The 26,903-nt window shown below is 38.8% G+C and overlaps 1 protein-coding gene across 11 annotated transcripts in view; it reads right to left on the reverse strand.

Moving 5' to 3' along the window:
• Positions 1 to 26,903, reverse strand: part of si:ch211-196i2.1 (collagen alpha-1(I) chain) — a 180,028-nt gene that overhangs the window by 75,633 nt on the left and 77,492 nt on the right. For 5 of the 11 annotated variants that reach the window (XR_009769945.1, XR_009769946.1, XM_061698982.1 and 2 more), the window contains 2 exons: positions 25,694 to 25,783; positions 269 to 928 (listed from right to left, as the gene is read on the reverse strand). Coding sequence is in view for 9 of the 11 variants with exons in the window: in XM_061698982.1 (XP_061554966.1) it covers positions 269 to 928; positions 25,694 to 25,783 (750 nt within the window). In the remaining 2 variants the exon portion in view is untranslated. Of the gene's footprint in view, positions 1 to 268; positions 929 to 14,631; positions 14,757 to 25,693; positions 25,784 to 26,903 lie in introns of those variants that run through there. The other 6 variants (XM_061698986.1, XM_061698987.1, XM_061698985.1 and 3 more) reach the window with 3 other exon arrangements.

Below are 26,903 nucleotides of genomic sequence, written 5' to 3' on the forward strand. Positions count from 1 at the left end.
GAGGCACATACAGTAATTCTGAACAGCCACAGAAAAATAATTTAAAAATTCCTGCTCGACACACTAATGCTAAAAACTTAGTTTTTGAACGTTTCCTCCCTTGCCAGAGAGTCCCAAATTCTTCTTTTTGGACCTAAACCACAGTTTGCATAAGGACCCAAGTCCAAAATGTTTACCATGAGAAGGAAACACACATTGACAAAGCTTACAGTAATGGCTTCTCTAGACTGATCAAATGCAATTTCATTACAACTTGAAAAACACTTACCTCTTGTCCAGGAGGACCCATTCTGCCTGGTGGTCCAGGTTTGAGACGATACATTTTGCCATTTGAGCCAAGGACCAGGTCTCTATCTTTAGATATAATGGTTACTGTTTCAGATTTGCTCTTGTGTGGAAGTTCTCCTTGGAGTTTATCTGGATGGTAAGTGTATGTAAAGTTCTGTGTTGTTATCTGTCTGTCCTGCTCATCTAGCTTTCTGACAGATTGACTTTGGTTGATGACCCTTTGTGCAGTAGAGTCAAAGGGTGGTTGTGTATCTGTGGGGAACTTAGAAGGAAGAGTAAATTCCACAACAGGATTTTTGCGAGAATCTCTACTGTCAAGATTAATGATGCCATTGGTTGGTTTTCCTGAGAATGTTGATGAAGTCTTCCCACTAGGGTCAACCTTTTTATCTGTAGTGATGTTCTCCTCCAAATCCTTTGATGCAACTTCAGCCTTTCCCTTCTGGTTGGCCCTAAGTCCATTTTTGGAATTCTTCCACTGAGGGTTAATTAGTCCGCCAATTTGCAATGTCAGATCCAACAATTCAGTGTCCTCATCCACGACAAAGACATCTCCGTGTCCAACTGAACGTTTACGACTAGTTCCTGAAGGCAGAGTCCCGTCTCCTTGAGAAGCGCCTCGTTGCCACATCACATTTTGCTAAGAGATAAGGAGGAGAAAGAAAGAAAATGTGGATTGTGAGACATACATATAGTGCTGTGAAAAAGTATTGGCACCCTTCTCAAATTCTTATTTATTTAATCATTTATTTATTTTTTGCATCTTTTCCCCACTTTAATATTTGAGATCATCAATCAAATGTAATATCAGATCAAAACGATTCAAAGCCAGCTAGCCCTGTGTGGAAAAACTAAAGGGCCTCAAGCCTAATAATTGGTTGGCCACCCTCACCATCAATAACTGAAATCAAGGGTATTATATAACTGTCAATGAGTCTGTCTGTGGAGATATTTTGGCACACCCTTCCTTGCAGAATTGTTTTAATTCAGAAAATGGAGGGTTTTCAAACATGAGTGTCACTGCCTTTCAATTGGCTCCAAAAACAATTGAAGACATTCAGGAGATGACTTGCTGGTGTGTTTTGGACTGTTGTCTTGCTGTAGAACACAAGTAAGCTTTAGCTTGAAGTCACAAACTGAGGGCTGAAGATGACTTGACAACATCAAGTCATCCAGGTCCTTAAGGAACAAACAGCCCCAGACCATCACACTAGCACCACCATAAATGTAGCTATGATGTTCTTTTTCTGAAATGCTGTTGCATTTACTGTAATTTCTCATATATAAGGCACATTTTGACTCTGAATTGCCCGTAGGTGTGAATGTGAGTGCGAATGGTTGTTAGTTTCTATGTGCCCTGCGATTGGCTGGCGACCAGTTCAGGGTGTACCCCGCCCCATCGCCTGAAGATAGCTGGGATGTGCTCCAGCACGCCTGCGACCCTAGTGAGGATAAGTGGAATGGAAGATGAATGAATGAATAATGCACATTTTCTCCCCCAAAAAATGTCAAAAGTCAATAGTGCGCATTATGCATAGGTATAGGGGGAAATGGAAAAAAAAAACTTTCACATTTTATAAATTGCCGCCATCTAGAGGTTGTGAAAAAGCTGTACACTTTTATTGCAATATGCCACCGCCACCTAGAGGTTATGAAACAGGTGTACACTTTCCTTCTCGTATGCCACCGCCACCTAGAGTTTATGAAACAGGTGTAGCCTACACTTTCATTCCAATTTGACAGGGGTACATATGACTGCATATATGTATACTTGTGCTTATAAGTTTACATACATACCCAAGCAGAATTTGTAAAATGTTTTTTTTTTTTTTTTTTAATAAATACGACTGATGACTGAACAACAACCATCATTCATTTCTTTATGGTTATGTTTTGTTTAATGATAATGCTTTTCTGAAATGCTTGACCGTTTAATTTGAATCCCATTACAATAAAATTTTAGTTGTTTTGCCTGGTCCTTCATGTCTTCTTGAAATAATTATACACATCTTACAAATTCTGCCTGAATAATCAAACAAATGAGCCCAACTGTGTGTTTTCTCATTTACCTAATTACAAGTAGGGCTGTCAATTTCAAAATAAGAGCAAGTAAATAAAAAGAAAGTATCACGTGTTCAATTAAAATACAAATACAAAATACAGATAATACTTCATGTTTTGATCATATAGGTCGAAGCAAAATATTGCCTTGTAAAAATGCATTACACATAGGTAGAAGAATTTTGAGGTAAACTTTGGGGGTGCGTGTTATACATGGGTGCGCATTATACATGAAAAATTACGGTACTCCAGATGCAAAAATGCACAACTTCCAGAAAGTAAAATTCTTGTCTCATCAGTCCATAAAATATTCTCCCAAAAGTCTTGGGTATCATTCAGATGTTGTTGCTTTTCTTGCAAAAGTAAGACGGGTATTTTTTTTGGTGGTTTTCACCTTGGAACTTTGTCATGGATGCAATTTTTGTCCAGTCTCTTCCTTACTGTTGTGTCATGAACACTGACTTTAACTGAGGGAACTAAGGCCTGCAGTTCTTTTGATGTTGTCCTGGGTACCTTTGTGACCTCTTGGATGAGTCATTGCTGTGCTGTTGGGGTAATTTTTGTCGGGCAGCCACTCCTGGGAAGGATCACCACTGTTTTATGTTTTTTTTTCTATTTGAAGAAAATGGCTCTCACCTTGGTTCGCTGTAATCCCAAAGTTTTAGAATTTACTTTGTAAGCCTTTCCAGACAGATCGCTGTCAATTAATTTATTTCTCATATGTTCCTGAACTTATTCAGGCATATTGTTGCAGCTTTTTGAAATCTTTTGACCAACTTCATTTTGTCAAACAGGTTCTATTTGAGTGATTTCTTGACTGACAGGCCTGGAGGTAATTAGGTTTGGGTGTGATCATTGAAAATGAACCAAAAATGTGATTAGCCACAGTTAATTCATGACTTAACAAGGGGGCGGGGATGGGGGGGACCATTACTTTGTCCTTAATGAATAAAATCTCCATTTAAAAACAGCATTTTATGTTTACTTGGGTTATTTACATATGTTTGATAATTTCAAAGGACCCAACTCATCCTGTGAACATCGCCACGTATTTCATAGTTCTGGACTTACAAATTACGTCTGCATACATGAATAAAATAAGTAATAAATAAACTCTATAGTAATTTTAGGCTTGTTTTCTGATGAAATATTAGATTTTCAGTCAGATTTTGGCCTGCCTACCTTTTGGACACGGCAGCCTGTCACAGCCTGAATTACTATTTATTTTGCAGTGTAATATTTATCGGTATCGGTAGCAGACTTCATAATCAATACAAACTACACCAGGAATCCTTCGATACATCAGCCGTAGGGCTGTGGACTGGATATCGTGAGGCAAGGATTCGATTGCCTGAGGCTTTATAGTTTTCATCTCTTAAAACAAGCGCGAGAGCTCTCGTGCTGTGCGCCGTGGACGTAACATTATGCTTACAACCAAAAACTGCAGTGGTGGGCACTAGCGACTCCGCATGTTTTACTACATTTATCTGCAGCATCACTATTTCAACATCAAATAGCTTTTTAGTAGTTAAGTTACTTTCGTGGTCACAGTGCTCGCAAAGTAGCATTCACACATGCTACATTTCCCCTGGCAGTTGTAAACATTGAATACAAAGTCGCATTACGTAGCTTCTCTCAAGTCCGCCGTCTCCACCGGGGCCGGCGGCAAAATGTGCACCGCAGATTGTAAACATGCAGACAATATGGCAAAGGTAAGTACATCTCCGCAATTGCCATGGGGTATATACTGTACCTTTTCAAACTAATGCTTCTTCTCGAGCCCATTCAGTCCACGTACACATTAGAAACTACAGAGAGGACACACAGCAAGGTATGTCCCGAACCTAACACAATCGCCAGTCGAGCTAAGCTAGCCATCACAACTTAAAAAAAAAAGTCAGTCAGCACTCAGCAAGCAGTGCGATTGTTAAAAAAACAAAAACAAACAAACAAACAAAAAAAAGCATTGCGTGTGCACTGTGGCGCTTCCAGCTTGAATGGCACCAAGTGCTAGACCCCTCTTGGTGCTTCACTATTGTTTGTTTGTGCAAATCCTTTTCTCTACAAAATCAGTTGTTGTGATCTATTTAAAAAATGTATTTGATATTTGAAAATGTAAATAATATATGTTGTTATTTTCTTTTACAATGCCATGAAGCAACAATTCATGGTTTGAAAATAGGGCTAGACAAATGTCATTTTATAGAATTGGCTTAAGTCAAGTCAAGTCAAGGTTTTTTATGATTGTCTATGTCAACAAATGTTAACTATTGCATTTTTCCTGCACCAAATCGAATCGTATCATCGTATCGCTATTATAGTGAGTCGAATCATATCGTTCCGCCATTAAAGATATCGTTTTTTAATCAAATCAGAAGCTGTGTATCGAATAGGCCTTGTGCCAGAGACTCCCAACACTAGATTGCGTCACAAATGCATCTAAGATATATAAAAAAGTTTCTGTAGGGTGCATGGTCACGTTGTGTGACCATTGGCATTTTGTGGCAGAGGCGGACAAATTATTGAGGTTATTGTTCTGTTATTTTCAGAGGTGAAATTGGCATAAGGAGAGACGTCCAAATAAATTTTCTGGTGATGATGACTGATGATGTTTTTTTAACATTAAGCAACACTGAGCTTTTTCGCTATAGTGAGCGCATATGGAGAAGAAAATGCTGATTACAAACTTCGGCCAAATATTTTGGGTTTCATGTACATAACACAGTATTTTCAGAGGTTGAAGCTGCTGTGAGTAGAAATGGCCATGTCCATTTTGGTGATGATTGGTGACAGTTTTGGGACATTAAGTAACATATATGATTGCTTCAGGGTTCATGAGGCTTGCAAGGATGTGTCACTCAACCCACCATTTTGTATCATTTTAATCGATGACACCCGAATAAATTAGCAATTTTTCAGCATAGTAAATTAGCAATTGAACACAATTTTTGGGTGCTAGCGGTTGTGTTCTTGTGAGATAGCTGTTATTCATATGAGAGTGCAACAATGAATGACAGCAATATAAGGTAATAATACCAACTTGAACAAAATGGTGTTCATAACTCCAGCAAGCTGTCTTTTTTTTTTTTTCCTGAAAAGTTGGCGATTTAAAGGTGAGGGAATTCCACCCGACAGTTACAATATATAAAATATAGTATGAATTAATACTGCTACTTTATAGAATAGTAGATTCATTTTGCCACACCAGCTATGCAATGAAGTTGGTCTCTATTTCTGCCACAGCCATCACACCATGACATAGTGGGTGTGTCAATTTTGGTGATGAAAAAGGGGTGTTCCAAAGGTAATAAATTCAGTAATACTAATAAGATCAATTGCTCCAAAATTGATTGATAATATTGGAAATAACTGCCAGTTTCGTTTTGTAGAACAAAAAAAAAAAAATCAACTTGAAATATGGACCATTAAGACCTATAGTCCCTTTAAGCCTAACACAGTTCCATAAATCAAAACGGGAAAACAATACTTGTTGAAATGTGGATTGGTAAGGAAACATCTTTTTACAACTCCTGAAAGACATAACACACTTCATGATACTAAAGGGTCAAGCATTATATTAATGCTGTTTTTGTTTCAAATTATCATTTCTGTTGTTGTCTAGCTTTGAGGTTGTATATACTGTATCTTGATGTTATCAGTAGGCTGCGATCATAAATTTGATGATTTATACAGTATATAAAAAGAAAAACGTAGCCACACTTTAGTACATCAATGAAAAGTAAATTCCAAAAATGTAATGTGTTTCCAGGAAGAGGGATGATATGAATAGAAAGTTGTTTCGATTATAGCCTTGGTTTAACACCTTCATTACACTTCTGCCAATATAACCCAATGAGAATTTAGATATTAGTTTTGTCATCCAAGATGTTTATTTTCTTTGGCTCTAGTTTATGAAAGAATGCTCTAAAGTTCATGATGACCCTGTCCTGATACTGCTGCATAGATCTTTGTTTTGTTATTTTTGGATACTTGTTTACCTATAGGAAACAACGATGTACATTGGCTCCAGCCTAATCCTTCTTTTAAATCTACTTTATTAGAATGAAATATAATATTATTTACATGGTGTATTCCAATCCAGTACATCTCATAGCACCTCACAAGTTATTAGAACTAAACTTATGTCATGGTCTGTGTTTTGGTTTGGCTTGTGTTTAGTTTTGTTCCATGTTTTCCTGTGTTCCATGTTTGTCATGTGCTCATTTGGTTGTTGTGTCCACCTGTTCTCGTCAACCTTCTACCTTGTGTCGACCAATCATCTCTCTCCAGCCGCTCGTGTCTTGTCCAGGTGTTCCTCGTTGTCTCGTCAATCTGTTTGTATTTAGTTCCCTTGTTTCTTTCACTTCTTGTTGGTTCATTGCCGTTGTCACATATCGCTGCAGTATGCCATTGTCAAGTGTCATTGTCGCCAGTTGTCGCTCAGTTATTTCATCAGTCGTGTTGTTTCTTGTTTTGGGTTTACTCAAGTGTTTCTTTTTTACTTTGTGTTTAGATTTTGGACTCTGTTAATTTAGCATTTAGACTTTTTTATGATCCCCGTTTTCCTTTGTTTTTGGAATTGAATATAATTTTTTTATATACTCCTGCACGACTGCGTTGCCTCTCTGCTTCCCTGCACTTGGGTCCGCCATGTTCTTGCCTTGCCTTCCTCGCCTCCGAACAAACCCCAAACGTGACAACTTCGCGTGAGGTTTCTTCATCAATCAGGTTGAGTAGAAATGCATCCCATTTAATATAATAAATTTTCAAGCAGACATATTTTGACAGTGATTGTCTCTTTACACCACCATAATATATTTGAAATGAAATAATCATGATGTGATTCAAGTGCAGACTTTCTGTAATAATTCAAGAGCTTTTACAAAAGTATGGCATTATTTAAGAATTGTCATCCATTCTATGCAGTACCCCCATTTTCAGTACGTCAAAATTATTGGGACTTTAGCAATTTTTATATATATTTGTAATTGGCATTTTCCTCTCTCTCTCTCTCTCTCCTCTCTCTCTCGCTCTCTCTCGCTCTCTCCCCATTTGGATGGAAATCTGAGCATATGGAGATTACCACATTTTGGAGATGATTTGCCTGGCCATCACTGGCGCCACCTTCCGTTGCATCATGTTTGTGCTGAATAAAAAGCATGCTCTATTGGCACAAAATATTGAAGAATATTCCATCTACTTCCTCCAAAAGTGTAGTTGATATTACAATATGTTTAGGAACAAAATTCATCTGCATTCATCTATTTTTAGACTTTCGTTTTCACAGTGGATTGGAGCCGCTGCTCCAATCCACTATGATTACCACAGTGATGGTTTGACTCAAGTTCACCAATCAAACGGCACAAGAAAGTCACATGTCCATACAGTCTTCTATTGGGCTTTGCGGGCCATTTAAAGTAAGTCGTGACAGCCGTGGGCGACTGGTGTTTCCATTACATACTATGAAAAACAACAGCTTTACCATGCAGCGCAATTTTGTCACTTCCCAAATTTGGGGTAAGTTGCAATGTTTTTGCTGTCGTTTTGGGTGTGCATATGGCAACATTATCCCTATTTTATAGTCACAAGTGTTAGTCAGCTTAGCAAAAAGCTTCTTCATTCAGTCATTTTAGTGGATAAAGCAAACGTTTCCGTAAGGGCCTATGGATGTTGTTGTTGTTTTTTTTACTTAATTGAAATATTGGCGTGTGTGTGCGCACTCCTATTGAACGAGGTTGAATGTGATCTGTTACTTCTGAACACAGCCACATGCCAGAAGAGGGAGTACATCATTTTGCAACAAGATTTTTAAAAAATACATTTTATTTGAACTTTATATAACTATGTAAAAGACCAGTTAAAACAGAATATCTCTTTCAATGGTGACCTGGCCAAGAAGGCAGCAAGTTAAACCCCAAGTTCAAGTCAATCTCATTCAAGTTTATTTCAGTTTATTTACACCTATCCTCTCAAAAAGACACACAAATAAATCAGTGGAGTTGTACAAATTCTAGGTCATATTAACAGTGGAAAAAGTTTGAGAATGATTTATCTTGGTCAAAATTATTTTACAACACAAAAACCTGGCATTTGAACAGGGGTGTGTAGACCTTTTATATCCACTGCAGCCTTGTTGCTGTTTTTGCAATCTGCCTAATGACCCTACAGTATTGTGCTGTTTAACAAGTGAAAACAATGCAGTATAAGACAATTTCTTGGAGCTGAATTTCCCTTAATTTGTTATTTTCCGAAGATTTCCATCCATCCGTTTTCTGTACCGCTTATCCTCACTAGGGTCGCGGGTGTGCTGGAGCCTATCCCAGCACACCCGCCCGAGAGGAGGGGTACACCCTGAACTGGTTGCCAGCCAGTCGTAGGGCACAATGATTCACACTCACATTCACACCTACGGGCAATTTCAGAGTTTTATATTAACCTACCACGGATGTTTTCGGGATGTGGGAGGAAACCGGAGTACCCAGAGAAAACCCACTCAGGCACGGGGAAAACATGCAAACTCCACACAGGCGGGGCCGGGATTTGCCCCCCGTCCTCCCGAACTATGAGACAGATGTGCTCACCAGTCGCACACCGTGCCTTTACAAAAGTTTTATTTTATAACATTTTATTTGTCTTCGATTAAGTGACCTTGTCCAGCAATATCTGAATTTGCACATTCATATTTTTAGTTTTCTAAATTTTTTTATTTCTCAGTCATACTGATTTAAAAAAAAAAAAAAAAAAAAAAAAAAAAAAAAAAATCAGAAGTTACTCACTAGTTACTCAGTAACTTACTCAAGTAATTATTTGGAATACTACTTTTTTACATTTACTTGAGTCATATTATTCAAAAGTAACTAATATTACTTGAGTCCAATTGTTGGCTACTCTACCCACCTCTGACCATTATTAATCCACCTCGTCCCTTTTTAGACATGCTGCATGATATATAAAACTTAGCTGCGCGCACACGCGATATAGATAATGTTAAAGGTCAAGAGGCAGTAGCGCAGCAAGGGATGCCACTCGGGACAAAAGGGTTGTAAATTATGTTTCATCGTAATGGTTTGACAGGGAAAGCATGGAGTGCAGGAGGAGGCGAGAGAGTGGCAGGAGCTCACCCTGAGATCTAGTGGGGCAGAGCATATGGAGAACATACAGTAGTAGCGCATACGATCGTATGTGATCTTACAAGTCATTTACCCTAACTCGTTGCATATTCCCAGAATACTGGAACATTTAGAACAAATTAACTTTGATGGCCAGGTGGAACACAGACGTATAGGCGAGCAATTAAAGAAAATGAGGAAAGAACAGCTGCAACAAGTGAGTCAGATGCAATGCTCAGATGAGAGCTGTGCCAGCAAAAAAAGATGATTTATTGATGGTTTGGGAATTGTTATTCTTAACTAACTTCCTTGACTCGAGCAGTTTAGTTGACACAATAACCACAACGTCCTAAAAAACAACAGACAAAAAAACCTAAACATACTTAAAATATACAGTAGGCCTTTGGCTACTTTACTCGTACTGTATGTTCTTCATTGTACAGGAACGATACGGCCAATTTAGAAACTCAAAACTGTGTCTAACAAGTGATGATTTAGTTTAACACATTACCCTCGTTTAATGAAGTAAATAATTATTGCAATATGTTTTAAAAACTGTGCGCGCTGTAAGACTGTAGGTCAATGTGAGGCGAAGGTGGGTAAGAGGCCTAACAAGGTGCCCCGAGAGAAAACAAAGGCCCTTTCATGCTTTCTTATCCTGATCCACAGTCAGGCAGCCTGCTCTGCTTGTCAAACTGACACTGGATCTCCTCTGGTCAAAGTCCCCCTAGCTTATCTTCTCCCAGTCTGTCAGACACCCCTCTAGGTTTTCAAGAAAGGAGGACTTAGAATACCCTCCATGAACTAAGTACAGAGGAAACATAGTCATTAACCAATCAGGACTTGGTATTATGGTCCTTTGTTACCCCTGAATTTTAGAACGTCTTCTGCCTTATCCAAGAATATCGGAGCAATTACTTAGTTTCTGTAACTCAGTAATATGTTTGTTTGCCTCTTCCTCTAACACTTCCAATTCAATCACTTCATATTTTATTTTGTGCTTGCAGTGCTCGCCCACATTTTCTACAGTGAAAACAATCGGAGCTACCGAAAGCGCAAAACCTCTTTTAAATTCGGGATCTCAGGCCCGAAGTCGTTTTTTTTCCTGATAAGGTTAAAACTTCAAATCAGATTAATGAGCATGACACAAATAGTGTTGTATATTTAAATGAGAAAAAATTCCTGTATAATCACACAGTATCATAATATACACTGAATTCGGTAAGTGCGAGTCCTCAAACATGTAGCAACAAATGGAGACCCCACATAATTGGCAAATGTGTTCAATTGAAGAACTATGAAAGCAGATTCATACATATGTTCAACACAAGGTCATATTTGTGGTTTGCAAAAAGAAAAAAAAAAAAAAAATATATATATATATATATATATATATATATATATATATAATAAATAAAAGAAAAGAAAAGCATGTTCCAGCCTGTGTTACAGAAGTTGGATTAGAGGTTGGACAATCAAATCATTCTTCGTTGCATATCTGTCAAGACCATAGCTCTTTTGTTCCGTTTACCCTCATGGAAGTCACCAGTATAACTTGCACAGACTTGATGCTTAAGCCTAATACTTCAGATATTTCATTATTGAGTGTGTCTCACAAATATTCCATGTACACAATGGAACATGTCATGAGAAGTCTACTGTAACTGAGCTGCTGTGAATTAATTCAGGTTGACTTCCTCAAAGACATTACATGGCACCTGTATGTGATAATAAACAACAGGATGATCATTACACGGTCTGTGTGCAAATCTGAACGGGGAAAAGACAGGACTTCAGAATGAGGGCAAATGGTGGCAGGACACACCTGGACTGTGTTAATAGTTATTAGTGTGTCCCTCCATCAGCCTGCGCAGGAGTCTGTATGGGCCCCACTGTATGATTGCTTTAGGCAAGAACATTATCATCGCACACACACACACGCACACACAATGAAAACTTGCTCCTACAAAGGCCTAATGAAATGGCAAGGTCCGTAAATCTAGCCAAGACACAGGTATGCAAACAGTTTCAGACTGGCTGGGTCTTGCAAGCAGAAGTCGGCTGACCTGGAAAATGAGAGCAAAGGCCTAATGATTTAGGTCAGCGTTTCCCAACCTTTATTGAGCCAAGTCACCCATTTTAAATTAGAAAAATATCACGGCGAAAAATGCCACAAAATGTATGACTACTGAAATAATGATTATCTCGTCTCAATCTACAATTGTACTCAATCGGTGCAAAATTTGGGTCTGTTTAATTGAACACAAAGCTGATATACTTACAGGAAGCCATGACTTTTTCTGTTGTATGAATGGCAACAGGTGGATAACCAGATTTATTGTTAGGGGTGCACAGAAGTGGTGCAAAGGTGCCCATGCACACTGAAAATATCAAAAGCGTACCAGATTAAAGTGTGTCACCGCGCATTTGCGTACAAAGCTCTTTTCTTTTGGGGGCGGGGGGGCAAAGTAGTAGACAGCAGGGCTCAAGTAGTGATGTGTCATTTGCAAAGACTTGTTCAAATGAATCTTTTGAATGAAGGCACTGAATGGAATCATTTCATGTACAAAATTATGAGAACCTTTTATATAACCTTCATCCATTTAATGGAGGAGCATTTAATTCCGTCACTATACGTCACTGGCGTAGACAGACGAACAAAGATATACTGTGTTTGTAATTAATAAATGATACATTTCCCTTTGCACCCCTGATGATCTCTCACAGCACCCTGGTTTGAAATCAGTGATTTAGGAAAATACAAAGTGTCCAACGGTCTGGTGAAACAGTATTAATAATAAACAGAATAATGTGCATCAAAGCCAATGTTTTCTTTGTCGAAAAGCATCCTGTCACCAGAAAATGGTAACCAGAAACTTGACTATATTCATGCGCAAAAGTTTGCGTGTGACTTTCTGTTGAGACTCTGCTGATCCTGGCATTAATGCTGTCATTGTTTTTTTTTTTTTTTCTTTTTCTTATTTTACTCTGCAGGACCACCCATGTTACAAATCCCACTATTGGTTAGGATCAAAGTGTGAACCCAAATCCCCAGTGGTGGTCTGGGAATATAAGATTGTAAAGCATGCATGCCTGAGAGGTGGGGGACATCAAAACACATTGAAATATTTGTATATATAAATTCAGATGGCTTCGACCTAAGGCCAGTGGCCTACTGTATAGAAGAAGCTAAACCCCAAATAGTAGCAACTGACTGGAGCCATACAGATGACTAGGCTTGTGAATACAGCTGTCACACCAGTAGCTGAGTCTACATTTAAACAAAATTACTACACTGCTCACTACTGATGCACAATACTTTGCAAAAGGAGGCCACAACTTGCTTTGTTGTCTGAACACACGTTTTCATGTCAAAATTAATGTTATACAAAAGTGTGTTCAGACAACAAAGCAAGAAAACAGAAAGATTTCACAGATTAAGTTAGCAGAAAAAACTTTGAAGGGGCTACAAATAAGTCAAGGAAAAAAAACATTACGTTTCGGTAATGACGTGGATAAACGTTACAGGGATTCGTTTTAAAAGACAGTCATTGTGCGTGCATTACAGGAGTCCATCTCCCAGAGTCGCAATAGCACCGCCCATTTGTTTGTCATCCTCCATGAACCAGGAAGTAGCCTTCCAACTAATGAACGGATGGACAAACAAATGAGTTCTTATGTTCTATAATGACGTTTAGGTCCCGTGAAGCACAAACATTTGCCAAGGAAGAACTGTTAACAAAAGAGACGTAAAAATGAGCAGTGCCATAGTGTTTGTTTGTCCATCTGTTTTTTAGTACGCAGGCAACTTTCTGGTTCACTGAGGTTGAATCACAGATGGCCAATGGCATTATGATTCTAGGACTAAGTGATATCCTAGTAAAATTAAATTCCTTTGATTACAACTTTATAGTCAGCTAATGTTACTAGGTTCATTTTTGGCCCATGTGTCAACCCTCTACAAAATGTGTGCGCTGTACTTCTTTACTCTGTCTAAATGATCACTATAAAAGAGTTAATTTAGGCAGAAAACATTGTTGGCCCAGGCCTTTTGCACGGTACTCTACTGTAAATATGTAGCATAATTCACGTGTGACTCTCTGATGACATTCGGCAAACTAAAGAAATAAATTGTCTTGATGAGAAAAAGGCAAGATGGGGTCAAATTTAAAAATGAGCCAACAATCCCATTAGTGAAAACAACTGGAACTGATAATTTGTCATGTGAAACAGCAACCCACTGAAAATGACATGTCAAGAAGAAGATGTAAAAATTGCAAAGCCCTTTTCCGAAAACTGAAGGACGCTTAAAGCAGAAGGCCTGTGTCTACATGCAGGAGAAATTATTTTTAATCCACAGGTAATTACATTTCAAATCCGCAGAATTGCATGTGATGTAATACAAGAGCAGTAAAATAAATTCTACCTTTACAAAGAGCATGAGGCTCACTTTCAATTGGAACTCATTAAACACGGTCCATAAATCATACAGTAGTTTACTGTGGTGTTTGATTGCTGAGTATCACACTGGTTGGAGATGGTACTGCTCAAGTTAAAAATAATAATAATAATACAAATAGGCTCCAGCACGCCCGTGACCTTAGTGAGGACAAGTGGTGCAGAAAATGGATGGCTGGATGGAAATAGGTTTCTAATAACTTAACTCTTGTGTATTGCTATAGTTGCACAACAAAATAGTCCAACACAGCTAATATTTCAAACAGATTGAGTTTTCACAGCGGCATCTATTTGACATTTGTGCATTTTTGAAAAATACAAATAAAAATTAATTTACAATGAAGGGTTAAAAATATTTGACCACAACAGTAAATCACCAATTAATATACTGTATAAGGAAATTGTGTACATCCATCTAAAAAGTGTTTATTTGCCTTTAAAAGAAAAAAGCATGCTCAATGTATGAAGGTATAAATGATCATTTTATTTGTGTAAAAAAAAAAAAAAAAAAAAAGAAATAAACTAAAACTTTAACATGTAATTCCTCAGGTGAAATTGTATTTTGTTAGTAAACACCAGAACTGCACATAAATTCAGAGAACATTCCATGTAAAACGTTGCTCTGCAGAACAGTTTACCACTAACTTTCTCAGTTAATAGCAGCCAAAAAAGGGGGAAATTCACCATGAAAATGCCGTTAATTAGATGTACTTACTCGTTGCCGTCTTTGACCCTGCGCATAATGCCCATCCAAATCCGACAGCAAGCATCCCAGGAACAAACACCATCCAAGATGATAGAACATGACTCTAGAGGATACGCTGCAGATCTGTTTGCACTTCAGCTGTGCTCCATTCATACCAGCATGCAGACTTCAGCACAAGAGGTTTATCCAGTGCTCAGCTAACACACCCACACAAGGTGCACACCCCTCTTCACTGGTATCAACCATAGCTCTTTTATACCATAATGTCATTGTTGCATTGTTTTTTAAAATGTATTTTTAAAGAACAAAAACTACTTTTGAAAGAAAAATTAACACCCCTACAAACACAACATCACAATTAAATTATCTTAAGGTATTTTAAGCACCTCTGGGAACACTGGAACTAAAAACAATGATGTTGTCACAGGTGGAACAATTTATGATTCATTCGGAAAATGAGTGAACAAAAACCGCTTGGATATTGTTATAATTGCTCAACATTAAAATCAACTAACCACACAGACTGCTCGATTGGTGTACCAAAAGATCTGACAAAATGTATGACTGCCCTTTCCAAAGAAAAACGAAACCAAGCCCAATGATGAGATAATGTGAGTTTTTCTTTCACTGGGAAAGAAGCTTGCTCAAAGGCAAAGGCAAGAACAACTTCAAGGTACAGATATGGGGAGAACAAATCCACAGTACCCAGAGTCCAAGAACAAACCACAATAGAAGTAAATATTCACCTTGTATTCTCAAAGCATGTTTTGAGATATACAAAACTGGCCCAAAAAGAAGAGAACCCCCTCCTGTGAAAGTCTTGTAGTCATCAGTAACCTGTCACAAGTATGACTTCAAGTGTAACACGAGCTAAAAGATGTGTCCTAGTAGGAATACTATATAAATGAGCCAGAGCAGAGGAAGGTTGATTTGGGGTGAAAAGCTCATCCATGCATGTTTTGGCATTGGCAAGGCAGATGGCAGGAAAAATCAGTGCTCTCCATTGAACTCTCCACAATTTCCCAGCACAACATCCTCCTTAACCTCTCCTCTTAATGACTTCCAGATCTGTCTGCCACATGTAATCAAAGTCCATCCATCCAATGTCAACACTGCTTATCCTGGTTAGGGTCACGGGGTGCTGGAAACTGTCCCAGCTGACTTCGGGCGAAAGGCGAACTACACACTGAACCGGTCGCCAGTCAGTCACAGGGCACATATAGACACCGACAACCATTTGGACTCATATTCACACAGTCACTGAGTGGGAACTGATCCCACACTGCCTGCAACAGGTGAGTGTACCACTACACCATCAGGCACTGAATTAAAGGTCCTCATTTAATTTTTTAAAGGGACACGCAACCTGCAATCAATTACGGATTTTAACTTTTATAGAAGTTAAAGAATAATCATGAAAATATATTCTTTAGAAATAGCCTTTGAAAACATTTTCAAACAACACATTCTTACCTGTTCAAAGTGCCCTCCAGAGCACCTTGCATAAGGGCGTACATAAGTGCATGTTAAAAAAAAAAATAATAATAATAGTTAAAGCACTGTGTTCATTACTCTGTTGGAGTAATGAACACAGTGAATGTAATCAGTGTCAGAGTAGTGGATTTTTGTGACGGAGCTTGGTTAGAAGGTGTACGACTCAAGTACAGGGAAGCAGGGAGGCAAGGCAGCAATCTCAAAAGAGAGTATTTATTTTCAAAAACACAAAAGGGGCAAACCAGGCCACCAGAAAACTCTAAATGCTAAATTACACAGTCTCAAAAAACAAGGTTCAAAGGAGTGATGTGCCGAGTCTTCGAGGCATGTGTCGAGTAACGGAGGGGGCGTTTCCACAAACCACATATTGAGGCTTGCTTCATTTAGGGGCGGATGACGACTGAAGCCTCGCTGCCCGGCTTTACCATGTGACCGATTCGGGAAGCGCTTCCAGGGTTTGCAATGCGGTTTGACAGTAATCTAAACCCCTCATGCAGGCTCCATTCAAAATGCATGTGTGTGTGTGTGTTTTTTTTTTTGTTTTTGTTTTTTTTTATATTGAGTTGTGGTCAGCTCAGTTTGGATAAAGACTGTAGTTTGTATAGGCTAATAGAGTTTGGAGTGTTGATAGCAGTTTGGACATAACGAGTCACTCCTCGGAATCCTTGGAAAAAGGGTGCTGCCCGCTAACTAATGGTCTGGTCTAATGGCCCAGCGGTTGGTGCACTCAACTCTCAACCTGGGGTATGGTGGTCACCTGAGCTCAAACCCCAAGCAGGACCTGCACCGCATAGGGAGGCTTATCAATTACCTTTGTTTATCAAAAACTGCATTTTCCACGGCGGCACGGTGAACAACTGGTTAGAGCGTCAGGCTCACAGTTCTGAGGACCTGGGTTCAATCCCCGGCCCAGCCTGTGTGGAGTTTGCATGTTCTCCCCGTGCCTGCGTGGGTTTTCTCCGGGCACTCCGGTTTTCTCCCACATCCCAAAAACATGCATAAATTGGAGACTCTAAATTGCCCGTAAGTGTGACTGCGAGTGCGAATGGTTGTCTGTATGTGCCCTGCGATTGGCTGGCAACCAGTTCAGGGTGTACCCCGCCTCCTGCCCGATGACAGCTGGGATAGGCTCCAGCACGCCCGCGACCCTAGTGAGGAGAAGCGGCTCAGAAAATGCATGGATGGATGCATTTTCCACCATTTCTTATTTTATTCATGGGGAAAGTATTTGTGTTCACATAAAGCAAGGTTAAATTTTAAAAAATCACTGAACTCAAATTTTAAAAATCGTGCTCTTGAATGAATCAACACAAAAATGATAAACTGTTATTTCTACATAAGCACTTTCAAAATCCCAAAGTGACAGAAAAACATTATACAACATGCCATAGCAGTGACGATGAACATTTTAAGCACAGAGAATACATTAAAAAATATATTTGACACTTTATGTTGGGAAATTAAACAAACATTGTTTTGTAAGACATAGTCATTCACAAGAGCCAAAAAGACACAAAAACGCAATGCAGCACATACTGTATGTTGTTGCCTGTGATTATGCACATGGCCAGCTGGTGGTTTTGTGTTCAATGAAGCATCAAGAAATGAACCATTACTCAAACCAATGACTGAAGTGTTACAATAGTGATGGGATGATGATACCACAAAGTGTATTGACACACTACAAAAACCGTCGGCACTGTATTGATCACTTAATGGTGACCCGTGCAGTAGTTATAAAGTCATTGCAGGTAAACAAAATGAAAATGAGATGGAAAAGCTTACATGCTGCAAAACCAAACGTCAGCCTGTGAAATATTTAATTGCTAGTCCTTAAAATATCTTATTGTATAAGTTCAGTTGCTCAATTTGTTTGCAAAGTTGTTTATGAGAAGAGTTAAAATTTTGCTTAAAACCTTTTGTGTAAATGCTAAAATGAGTTCGCATGTAAAATACTAACTAACTTCAGTGTTCAATCATACAAAATAAAAAACTAAAAATGTATTCATTTATGCATTTTTATGGAGGAACAAAAGTTTTTGAAGTGCCTTTGCACCAAGGCGATTTCTCCTTTTAGACACCAGTTCTCCTGCCTTAAAAAAAAAACTTTAACAGGGTACGGATGAAGCTGGTGAGCATAAAAATTTAAGTGCGAGTTGATAAGCTTCAGGAGCTCCCAGAATCTCTCATTTTCAACAATGGTGAGTGGCTGACAGTCTCTGATGATCATGTTTACCACAGAAGCATCCAGTGCTTGCTTGTTAGAAACTGGAAGCCAAAAGGAAATATTTTGTTAAAAGCTTAAAAGGACTGTAATTTTACAAACAATATTACAGTCACACAAAGCCTTTTGTGTGTAATAAACCATCTTTTAAATTTTTTTGGGTGAGAATTCCAACATACCTGGGCTATCTGCCAATTCTTCATTGCCACGCCGAGTTCTAATGCCTCAGCATTAACGAAGTGCTCATATTGATGTAAGATAGCTCTGTGGAGCAGAGCTGACTCTTCACTTCCAATAAAATAAAACGTTAATTTATCTGATGACAATTCAAACCTCAGACCAGAAAATAGTACAAACATTTAATTTAAAAAAAACGAATAGTAAGCGATGTCCAAAGGAGAAAAATATTTACCTTATTTGGCATCAAAATATCAATATTATTCCAGACTTGGGAAATATTCTTGGAACGATCCATGAAGTCAGTGGAACAAGGTGAGGGCAAGCAAAAATCTAAACTACAACGGCAAACATCCATCCAAAAAATCCGCAACATGTCGACACAGTTTGTTTCCTTATAAACACAATTTGGCGCGGCACATCCAAACGACACACTTCCTGTATCGGTCACATGAGTTTTTAATTTTTTTTTAACACGATACACACGCCAATACTGGGTTTCCGTCTTGTGCTCTCGGCACAGTGCTGACGCACCAGTGTTGTTCGTCCCATCACTATTTTACAATGCTTCATGAAGCTTCATCTCGCCATCACGAGGTCAAAGCAACAAAGAAACACTAGGAGTACACTCGCAACATAAAACAACATCAGAATGGAAACATGATTTGTAACAACAGACAACAGCATATGACATTGACAATGCACCAACAAGAAGCAAAAGCAAGCAGGGAACTAAATACAAGCAAACTGAAGCGACAATGAGGAACACCTGGACAAGACATGAGTGGCTGGAGGGTGCTGACTTGTTGACACAAGGTAGAGGGCTGACGAGATAGGTGGAGATAAAACCCAAACGAGCAGACAAGACATGAACAACATGGGACATAAAACTAAATATAATCTAAACTAAAACAGACCATGACAGTCAGAACGCACCCTAGTCTACCACTAACCTATGCTAACACAGAAGTTATGAAAAACATTTCTAGACCATATATATATAAAACATTAAAATAAAAATAAAAAACATGTATGGCAGTAACTGAGCATGCGTTCTTGTGCCGCGTGACCACATTCTTAAAAAAGACCGCAAAATAGTTCATTGCAAAGCCGTTCATAATCTCAAATTGTCGTATGTCGGTACTTTATAAACCAAGGACTCCCTGTAATTTTGTTCCACCTGTCTGTGACCCGCCTACAAAGGGTCCTGCATAGTTGAAAATCACGGTTCTTTCATTCTATAAAACCCCTCTCATGTTCTGTGCAGTGCTTCTACAAATGTTGAAAAAGTCAAAAGGTGATACCGTAACACATTTTATTCATGCATTCATGACTAAACAAGTTTTTGATAAGTGAGTCACTAATAGTGCTTCACAGTAGCGTCGTGGTTAAAAATGTCTGCCTCATGGTTCTAATGTTTTGGGTTAGGATCATGGGTCAAGCTTTTCTGTATGGAGTTTTCATGTTCTGCCTGCGCTTGCGTGGGTTTTCTGCACGTACTCTGGCCTCCTCGCGCATTCCAAAAACATGCATTTTCAGTTCATTGAAGACTTACAGTTTTCCATCGGTGTGAATATGAGTGTGAATGCTTGTCTCTGCCCTGTGATTGGCTGACCACTAGTTCAGGGTGTACTAAAGTCAACAGGGATAGGCTCCAGGTCTCAGCTTACTCTTATATTATATATATTTATTCAATATCCAATGTTTTTATTAATTCCAGCATCAGGTCGTCAACAAATGCACATCTACTTAATTTGTTTACTACAGTGACTTCAAACCAATTGAAAACTTTTAACACAGTGTGGATATTCACCCCAGCAAAAATACACTTTACAAAATAATTCTGTGCTGCTGAAACAAGCTAAAGACTTGGTTTTCTTTGAATTCATCTACTATATTTCTCTAAAAATCTTAAATCATTCATTTTTTTTGAATTATCCAAGCTTTAGCTTCTGTCAACAACCCACTTCCTGTCATACTTTGTCATTTAAGGGCCTTGTATGTAATTATTTCACAATGCGAGCAGTTAGTTTCCAGGGAGGTCAGAAGTTATTTCTAAATGGATGGGACTTGGCTCCACAAAGAAATGCCTGATAGTGTACAGAACATTCTTAACAGAACAAAACTTTGGCATTTCAAGGCTCTTGATATAATCCATGCTTTCTCTTTATAATATTTAACAAATATTTCTTTCGGATTGAGGACATGAGTAATTTTGGTGGTGTATGACTATAGCTCCAGAATTACACAATTGCCTTTTCATCATTAATCCCTTTTATTTATTTTTTGGGTCACTCTACTTCAGCTGTGCCTTTATAGCAGAGTATTATACGAACCAGGGGCGACACCTGGCCTGTCCACAGTCTCCGCCCAATCCTTGCAAGGTCATTATGCATTCAAAATGAAATGTAAAAAAAAAAAAAAGCACTGGGCTTTTATTTTGGAAGTGGTGTTTTTAATTTAGAAAAGTTGTTTTGTGTGTTTTTGCATGTGCTTGTGTGTGGGTGTTACAAGCGAGCACGAGCAGTGCGTCCAACAACGATGACTTGTGTCCTCGTGCTAGCAACATTCTTCTTTCCTGCATGGTGAAGGCAAGAGCGGGACTTGCCCTGATAATGATTTGGGAGTCCCAACAAGGAAGGGCTCATATGAGCCAGTGTTTAGTGCTCAAAATATTACCGCACTTGAAAATGCCGAAAAATCGATGCACACTGTTGAAATGGTTAACTTTTGTTAACATTAATTAAATAGTGATATAATGCTAACATGTTGCCATCTGATTGGATATGTTTATTTCCTAATTGTAACATCTACAGAAATAGCAGCTTATTGCAACAATACTATTCATTCCTTTGCAAAAAGACAAATTAATAACACAACTGAGGTTAGTGTGGGATGAAATGGTATGACACTATAATGACATTTTTAATGTCATTATAGTATATAGATTCTAGTATTATCCAATTATGGTTTTTAAAACAACTAGAACAACAAAATTAAACAATGTGCACCATTCACTTTCTACATACTACTTTATGTATGTGTCTAAAAGTCAGACTTCACCCTGGATTTGTCGCCCTTTCGATACTCACATCCACACCTTTAAGTCAGAGAGGAAACAATCACATACTAGTTTTATCTACTACACTGCCTCTATGGCATTTTTGGAACTGTATTCTGAATTTCGTTATTTTAAATAATTCATAATTATTCCATATTAGATTTTACACACCAACATAAGGATTTTTGTTTGTTTTAGAAGGATTTGATGTAAAGTCGACAATGTTGTCCAGAGGTGGGTAGAGTAGCCAAATATTGTAAAATGTAGTCCTCACAACACTTGAGTAAGAGAAAAAAGTACACAGTGAAAAAAACTATTCAAGTACTGACTAAATGATGAGTAACTTGTATGAACATCAATAAAATAAAAATAACAAAATAAAATGTGAACGTGCACATTCTGATATTGCTGTGTGTGTGCGTGCGTGTGTACAGTGTGAGCGAGATTAGCGCGTACCTCAAGAGATGCATGTGTTACAGTTACTTGTGATAAAAATACAGCTAATGTAGGGTAATATGCACAGCCAAAACAACAGCAAAACATCTGCAATTTACCGCAAGGTGTTTTCTCACGTTAGGCTGAAATATCCAAGTTTGGTCAGACAGTGCCAGACAAATACTACAATGCATGATAGCTGTTGTTTTTCTTCGTCTAAATGTAAACGAGAGTCACGCGGCGTTGCCTTCACTGGTAACGACCTTCCCAACATGGTCGCCACATAGGCACATGGATTAGCTGGGTTTGTTTATCTAGTGTTAATCCCTATACTCGGGAAGCCCAATTGAAGACGTCGTGTGAGGTCATGCGAGTTCCTTGTCGTTTGATTGGTGAACTAAACTTAAATGTCACTAGTGCTTAAAGTGGATTGGAGCAAACAGCGCCCAATGCGTAAATCGAAGTCTAAGCAGATAGGTCGCACACGAAATAGTTGATAAATAAGCAATAATTGATAAATAAATGTAGCAAGCGGCATTTAGATCATTGTAATGGAGTGAAAGTACAGTTTCTTTTAACATAAATAATCGAGAAAAGTTAAATTTATGCAATTTTAAAATGACTTTGACAAGTACAATTTATCCAAAATGCTACTTGAGTAAATGTAGTGCTTTACTACCCACATGAAGCAGCAAATGAAAGCGTCAGGCAAATACCAGATGCATGTGCACAAACTGCATCTTCAAACATGGTCTTCATCCAGATTGTTTTTTAAATTCTCTACTAAGCATATATTTGGGTTGAGAATGTAACTTCGCTGGCAAAGCGTTATTCATTTTCATATTATCTTGAGCAGCACACTGTTTTTCCATCCATCCATCCATTTTCTTTACCGCTTATCCACACTAGGGTCACGAGCGTGCTGGAGTCTATCCCAGCTTTCTTCGAGCAAAAGTACACCCCGAACTGGTCGCCAGCCAATCACAGGGCACATATAAACAAACAACCATTTGCACTCACATTCACCCTCACAGGCAATTTAGACCTACCATGCATTTTTTGGAATGTGGGAGGAAACCGGAGTACCCGGAGAAAACCAACGCAGACACGGGGAGAGCATGCAAACTACACACCGACGAGGCCTGATTTGAATCCGTGTATCCAAAAAGTCAAGGATTGCAATTCAATTAGTTTCAACTATTGTAAATAAAATATTACTGGATAGCCAATGACATTTTAACATTGTTTCCCTCAGTGAAATGGGTTCAGTAGTTTTCCTAAAAATTAACAGAGGCAAGCACACGCATAACCAAAAAATATTGCCTTATATAAATACAATATGAAAAACCATGACAGGGGGCCTAGATACAAGCAAGCAGTGTTTTGATAACCAAGCATGTCAAGGTTTCAAGCAAAAACTGTTGAAAGAGAGTAAGCCGCCTGCAACTGTCATGCAATAGCGAAAGAAGGTGTGCCAGCACATCTACTATAAGCCTTTTGTTGCTAGGAAACTCTTTGTATTCCCAAACATGAGGATTAAAAGAGAGGCAAGAATAAAAATAATTGCATATCTCTCTTTTTAGGAAACACTTAAGTATGAGTGAGTGAGTCAGGCATTCAGCACCAACATGATGTGACGTGTACAATAACCAGAGTTCACTGATGACATCCATTATGTTGACTTGTAGGCTGCCAAGAGATGACCACAGGCTAACCGCTCTACCACACTCTCTTTATGGCCCAGCTATATGACCTGGTACTGACCTCAGCTTTAACAAGCTGTCCCCTCAGGCAAAGTGACCACTAAAAAGAAAGTACCAATGAGGAACAAATGAAGAGAGGAGAGTAACAATAAAAGCAGCAATAAAATTGCCGACAAACCAATTCATACATAACATCTGTCATGGACAATAATCAGGCAATGTTTACTTTGTGGGGAAAAAAATATATATGTATGATTACTGCAAGTAAGAGTCACTTGTTAAAGAGAAAAGAAGAAATGTTACACACTCTCATGTCCGATCAACATTTTGCAGCACCACATTACCACTACTATCACTACTACTACTACTCTTAATATTATCAAAATATATAATTAGAGTCTCGGTTGAGCTGGAGCCAACTGTCCTGGTACATCATTCACTGATCGCCAGTCAATCGCAGAATAATACTAATAAGTCAAGATGTTGTGGATTTGAATCTCAACTTCCTATGTAGTTACACATTCTCCCTGTGCTTATGTGGGTTTTCTGTAAGTAGTCCAGCTTCTCACATTTCAGAAGCATGCGAGTTAGGTTAATTGAATACCCTAAATTGTCCAAAAGTATGAATGTGAGTGTGAATGTTTTTTGCCATACAGTGTATCCAGAAAGTAGTATGCACAGTGCTTCACTTTTTTCACATCTTATATTAAAGCCATATTCCAAAATTGAATAAATCAATTTTTCCCATCAAATTTCTGTGCACAACGCCCTATATATATATATATATATATATATGTATATATTTTTTTTTCCCACTGATATTACATACTTATTGGTTAGTCTCCATTAAATAAAACATCCAGAATGGACACAGTAAAAATTCTAATTAATTTTTAATTCGGCGAATTGACAGCCATTTTTTCCAGCCACAATGACTACAATGCTTTTAGACTGTAGTTTCACTCTTCCCACTTGACCAATTTGTTGTGCCTTGCTTAAGTAGATGCTCTGCAAATGTCTGACTACTGGGGCATATTCACAGTCTGAGGAAATTTCAGTTTTTCCATTAAATCCTTTATTGAGGATGTCAAGAGTACTTGTGCCAACGAGTACTGGAACTTCTACACTTGCTCTGAGATCGGGGACTGCTAACGTCAGGGTTTTGGACCACCTTGAGCTTTCCTGTAAAGCGTTCCGGAAACCCTAATTTCAACTTCAATACAGGTGAGGATAAGGGACAATTTGGGCTCCTGATCCCTCGATGTGTAAGAGGTCCTCTTTGGGAATGATGGGATGATAAGTTAAATGGGTTTCATGAAATGATTCGGTGATGGTTGTGACCTGTGAGCCTCTATCTATTTGACAGTTTTGCTGAACTCCGCCAACTGTGACTTTGCCCACATGTTTCGTCCCAACCAACCTTCTAGTAAGCCAGTGGGCAGCAGCAGAGGCATGTTGACACTTGGCTTTGCACTTCCATTTTTTACTTGGGACTCTTTCTTGTGTCCTTTGTCCCGGTATGTCCCATTACTGGAACTTGGTCCAGTTTTAAAGACTCCTGCCTTCCACTCATCCTGCTTGAGTTTGAGTTCTGTGTATTTTCGGTCTACAAGGGCTTTGTTCCTGGGCTTGTCACAGTTCCTGGCTACTTGGCCATCTTAACCGCATTTAAAACAAAACCCTGCTTTTGGTTGTGGTCTTGAAGTAGGTGTGCTCTGCAGCATCACTTGATGAGTCTGTGCTTCAGCCACTGGTGGAGGTGAGTTATTTGGCAATTAGGGCAACTTTAAAGTCTTGTTTCTTCTCTTTTTTTGTATATATATACAAAAATATATATATACACACACATATATATATATAGAGAGAGAGAGAGAGAGAGAGAGAGCCACTGTTATTATTTAAACACTGTAATAATAAGCTGTTTTTTTTGTATCTTGCTGACAGATGACGACGGTGATTTGTTTATATTTTACTTACTAATGATATGGCTGCTGGTTGTCCACCTTGTTCAGCCATGGTCAGTTTATTGGGGATTTCAGCAGGGTCGGACGATAAACTGTTGGATTCCTATAAAGATGACTTGCAGTCAAGTCATCAACAGAGACAGCAACACAGCCGCTTAGTGGGTGGAGGTAGGGCCTTCCTACACGTGATTCTTAAAACTGCGTTATGTTTGTCTAAAAATGAAATGCACGTGCCCGCTAATCCCCCAACGCACTTTCAACAATTCACAAGCAAAATGTAATATTTACAAATGATAAGTCATGATAAATGCACACACAACATTAAAAAAAACACGTGTAACTCGCAGCTATATGTGAATTTGAAAAACCTGCAAATAATTTGTGGATTTAAAAAATGTGAATCGCAGATATATTTGTGGATTTTAAAAAAATCCAAATAATTTTGGGATTTTAAAAACAATCCATCCATTTTCTGAGCCGCTTATCCTCACTAGGGTCGCGGGCATGCTGGAGCCTATCCCAGCTGTCATCGGGCAGGAGGCGGGGTACACCCTGAACTGGTTGCCAGCCAATCGCAGGGCACATACAAACAAACAACCATTCGCACTCACAGTCACACCTACGGGCAATTTAGAGTCTCCAATTTATGCATGTTTTTGGGATGTGGGAGGAAACCGGAGTGCCCGGAGAAAACCCACGCAGGCACGGGGAGAACATGCAAACTCCACACAGTCGGGGCCAGGGATTGAACCCGGGTCCTCAGAACTGTGAGGCAATAATTGTGTAAATAATTTTTAGACATATCTCTCCCCATACTCGGCTGGGAGTGATGCCTGTCATATGCCCCTGAGCGTGCCTGGGACACTGTCAATTTCTTTAAGTGACTCCTCTGGTGATTGATGTTGCTCCTGATGGACATCCAGCTCTGTTCGGCGAGGTGAGCCATCACATGGAGCGGAAGTATGGTGCAATTGATCAACATCTCTTCTCCAGATGAGATGATCAATGGTTTCCACTGTGACACAGGACCTGTTTTTGCAACTGTTGCGAGTGTTCATTAACATCACTGGTGTAGTTCTGGGCAAGCACCTAATCTCCAGAACTTTGCTTTTGCCCATCGTTCCATTTGAGATTGCTGGTGAAGGTGAACAATGTCTTTAGTATTTTGGTGTCTCGGAAGGTCAAGTTAAGTGCAGAGCTTTCTTGAGTATCGACAAAGCAGG

This window comes from Phycodurus eques, chromosome 15 (genome assembly GCF_024500275.1).
Source record: "Phycodurus eques isolate BA_2022a chromosome 15, UOR_Pequ_1.1, whole genome shotgun sequence".
NCBI classification, from domain to species: domain Eukaryota; kingdom Metazoa; phylum Chordata; class Actinopteri; order Syngnathiformes; family Syngnathidae; genus Phycodurus; species Phycodurus eques.